The sequence below is a fragment of the Alligator sinensis genome, unplaced genomic scaffold (genome assembly GCF_000455745.1).
Source record: "Alligator sinensis unplaced genomic scaffold, ASM45574v1 scaffold138_1, whole genome shotgun sequence".
In the NCBI taxonomy this organism is placed as follows: Eukaryota; Metazoa; Chordata; order Crocodylia; family Alligatoridae; genus Alligator; species Alligator sinensis.
Window position 1 is genome coordinate 2,864,014 of NW_005841862.1, and position 4,492 is coordinate 2,868,505.

General features: G+C 42.7%; 1 protein-coding gene across 11 annotated transcripts in view; it reads right to left on the minus strand.

Annotated features, from left to right (window-relative positions):
* XDH (xanthine dehydrogenase) overlaps positions 1 to 4,492 on the minus strand; it is an 86,202-nt gene that overhangs the window by 68,216 nt on the left and 13,494 nt on the right. For all 11 annotated transcript variants that reach the window (XR_003096347.1, XR_003096346.1, XM_025216101.1 and 8 more), the window contains one exon: positions 2,571 to 2,667. Coding sequence is in view for 9 of the 11 variants with exons in the window: in XM_025216088.1 (XP_025071873.1) it covers positions 2,571 to 2,667 (97 nt within the window). In the remaining 2 variants the exon portion in view is untranslated. The remainder of the gene's footprint in view (positions 1 to 2,570; positions 2,668 to 4,492) is intronic.

The following is a 4,492-nucleotide window of genomic DNA, read 5'->3' on the forward strand; positions in this document are numbered from 1 at the left end:
CTCTTTCCTGCCTATGCAGGGGGTCAGACTCGATGATCTGTTAAGGTCCCTTCCGACCCAAACATCTATGAATCTATGAATAAGGGAATGGACTAAGGCTGGCAGCCTGCCTGGCACAGAAAAAATTAAGAGCTCTGCTCAGGCAAAACACTTAAGGCCTAAATTCTCAGAGAGATAGCTAACCTAGGGTTTCTGCACCAAAGAGGAAAGTCCAGGTGGAAATTTCCAGTGCAACTTTGCAGCTCTGAATGATGAATATAGTGCAAGACCATCAATAAAACAAAATGAACTGGACATAATTAATAATCAGCCAAATCCTATGGTTCACACTCAGGCAAACTTTAGTTGAGAAGACTGAGCATTTCACCTGAGTAGTGTGGAATCAAAAAAAATATATGCCTTAAACTTTGATTATTTTAGTTATAAGATGACATAACCGCTTTTTGGAGAATTGCTGGCTCTGTATAATAAAACAGATAAGAAAAAGTGTTTGTTCTTTGTAACTCCTCTACAACTGCTTCGCTCACCGCGGCCTTGAAGATAACAAAAAAGTATGTACAAATCTGATTTCCAGGTGCAAGAAGGAGGTTTGTGAATTAACCTCGCCTCCCCCATTAGTTCCCATCCTGATTACAACAAAGAAATAATAAAATAATATATAGCCGCTTTTCATGCTAATTTCACTATATGATCACGTGAGTTATAAACAACTGTTAAAAAGTATATAAGCCTCCTGATTTTGCTCTTGGGGGGGACCCCTTCCAAGTGCTTGGAAAATCCATGTCACTTTGGAATCCCCCCTACAGCTATAGTTTATTTTGAATAAAAGCTTCTGCTGACCTGACCCAAAAATATGCTGTGTGTGTTTCCACGACACTAGGAAATACAGGATTTTGCCCAGCATTTAATATCCTCAAAGCACTTTCAAAGAGTAAATTCATTTGGCAGTTTAGATGAAAATATTACAAAAGGGAAAAAGAGACTGACATGTCAAATGACTCAATCAGGCCTTCCACAGAAATTGATACCTAGTTGAGATTACAGCTCAAAAATTTATTTTTCCCTTATAATCAGTCTATACTCAGACTGCCCAGAAACACCTGTTTCAGGTGGCAAAAAAGGTAATAATTAAAGATAGAATACAACAATATTGCCAGAATTAGCTATTTTTCCCTTCCTTATCACTGCTACAAGGATAGCCTTAGAAAACTATCCAGCTGTTAAGGAATGCAGTAATTCAAGGTGGGGGTTTTTTTAAGGAGATCCAGTAATTTTTCTTCTGAGAGTCATCCCTTTGAATTAATTCTAGGCTGCGTGAAAAAGTCAGATGATCAGACACACCTCTTAAAATATCTCTTAGTGTTTGTCAGCATTTGAATGTTCTCCCATTCTCCACAGAAATAAATAATCAGTGCTTTATATCTTCCTGATTCATTTTTCATTGTTTAGCACCACAAATAAGCAAGAATGGAGAATAACATAAATTCCTGTGGGTGCATCTACATGTGCTATTAGTACGGAACAATTAACTCTGATCCTTATTGCGCCAGCATTTATTGCTCTCAGGTGCACCATTTGAACATGCACCCAGGACCACAGCTGAGCTGATTAAGAGCAACCCTGACTGGCAGGGGCCCTTGGAGAGGGTCAGCCTACCAGTCTGGAGCTGCTCCAACCCAGCTCAACATGCTGCGGAGGGACTGGCTGGGGCATGAGAGTGTTCTAGTGTGGGACTAGCCAGCAGGCAGCACCTGCACTGAAGTACCCTTGTGCCCCAGCCAAACTGGTCAGCATCTACATGTGTGCTGTTGTGGTGTAAAAAAACTCCACCATAGGACAGTACTTGTATAGTGTTCTAGTGTGGGACTAGCCAGCAGGCAGCACCTGCACTGAAGTACCCTTGTGCCCCAGCCAAACTGGTCAGCATCTACATGTGTGCTGTTGTGGTGTAAAAAAACTCCACCATAGGACAGTACTTGTATTTACAAGTAGTAACCTACTCTGGAGTTAATTAATTTACTCCGTACTAATAGCACTGCACATGTAAATGCTGAGACATTTACTGCAGAGCTAATTAGGGAGCTCTGCAGTAAATGTCTCTCAGAGGCGTTCCCTGTGTCAGGTAGGAGCAGGCACTTTGTAGATTAAAGGCATACTTGCAGGAAGAGTTGCTATCTACTGGCAGAAAGCAGAAAATAAAAAGCAGAATGCATAATACAAAATCCCAGCAAAGCAATTATTATTTCATTCTTACCAGAACAAAAACCTGATTGCATTACAACAGAGAGTGCTACATTAGGTTCATAAGGACTTCCGTATCAGGAATGACCTTTGAGGTCCTGTGATAGGAACCAATGCATACCCTTCAAGACAAGGAGTAAAACCCTGTAAATACTATGTAATACTTCTGAAGGAAATACTTTCTTGTCCTCCCGAGCTTATTTTCTGAAATGGAGCTTGAGATTTTGTCAGAAACATACCTTTCAAACAACATTTTTTAAATTATGAAACTATAGTGCATGGTCATTTTACTACACATTTGTTTTAGACATCCAGCTTGCAAAGGATACGTGATTTTCTTTTGGAGGTTATCATACTTGGATATCATAACTGTACAAGCACCACATCCACCTTCTCCGCAGCCTAGCTTTGTTCCACATAGGCCCACTAAGAGAAAAGGCATTAAGGAAAACAAAGGAGTGTAGCAAAGGCCCTAGAAAACCATCTTGGAGGAAACCTTATGAAGCCAAACCTTGCAATCTAGTATCTGAATATTCTGGCTGAAACCTAGTTCCTACATTTTTTACTTTTGATTATATTATTAACACTTTCATTTTTACAGGTCTCAAATACTGATGTGAAAACTACAGGATCAGTATAAGCGAGAAAACTAGGTGAACAAAACCAGAGGTGCCTGATATTAGTCATATAGCTCTAGATCCCTGTTTTAAAAACTAGTCTCTCCGATGATCAAATTCAGGAATCTGTACAAACAATGCGATCAAAAGAAGCAACAATAATACCAAGAGTTCTCTCCTGTTGAAGACAGTAATACTGCATGTGTTCAGAGTTCAGAGATCCATTGATTACAAAAGGAATTCAATGAAGCCCCAATTTTACTAGGAATTTAAGCCCATGCCTAACTTGAATTACTTGAGTTGTCCCAATGAGCTCAATTGGTCCATGGCTATCATCCAAAAAAGCCAGTTGACTGTATATACAGAAAGATCAGTAGCATATACACACATGTATTCTTACATAAAACATAAAATACATATTCATGCATATATAAAAACAAATATTTGCTTGTTTCCTGGGGCTATGTTACCTTGTACATGCTGAGCCTTCCTACTGTCACAACCCAAGGGTGTGATTTTTGTTTGTGTGCGCTTCGGCACTGCTAAATTATTTCCCGCCACTCGTAGCTTTCTTTGCAGGGTGCATTTCTAGGTTGCAAAAGAGAAATGCACGGTGCAAGGAGTTCCCGCCATTCGTATACAAATTTGTGTCCCACTATTGGACAGTTCTAAATTATTCCCACGTGGTGGCTAGCGATTGGCTTGCTAGCCGTATAAGAGGCTTGAGCGGTTTCTGCCCAAGTTGGAGATCTCCGGAGGAGAACCCTGCAAGGGGGGACTCCGTAAACATCTTGAGGAGAACTCTAGGTGTGCTGCGGAGCCTGTTGGACCCAGTGCATGTACCTTAGAGCTGGCTACAGGGGTCTGATCAGCCTCTCGCCTCTCCCCGTCGCCGCCTGATCCCTCGACGTACCCTTCCCTGCGCGCAAGTTCCACGGAGCCTAGCAAACTTCGTGTGAGTGTATTCAGAGCTTTTTGCTTCGAGTTACTTTCTTCGGTTGACACGACGGGCTCGCGGTTTAGAGCTTTCAACCGGATTGGGCTAGAAGGTTCACGGGAAGGAACTCTAATCCGCCTCTCTTCTTTTCTGTCTGTAACTGCAACTCAAGCAAGTTTTCCTGCCTGCACCGCAACCATCTTCGGTGTAAGTAAAATAATCTTAAATCAACCACTAAGCGTCCGTGCCTAATTCTAGCGTGCTGCCTGCCTTCCCCGACCCGGCGTGTCCGGGCTGCTGGCCACAGCCCGCCGCGTGGAAAACCCCCGAGGGCCTCGGACCGCTCCCGGCCCGCACACCTACAAGGTTTCCTTGACAGTCTGATTCTAATGGAGTCAGAAGCAGGAGGTACTGGGAGAAAGGACTAGTGGAAAGACACAGGGTCCCTGTGCAGAAAGGGTTTTTGCTGCAGCTCCACCATAGTTTCAGCCGCAAGGAAGGAAAGAGCCTCTTGAACTCTCCAGTGAAATGATACAGGAGACATTTGACAAAGGGACCCTCATGGAAATTTGCTTGCTCTATCAAATGTTGGTGCCCAGGCTTATTTTCACATGGAGAGAGCATACTGGCCCCTCGCTGTTGCTTTAACTCAGAGCCCAGGCTTATCAGTGCATTGTATACCAAATGACGATGGACT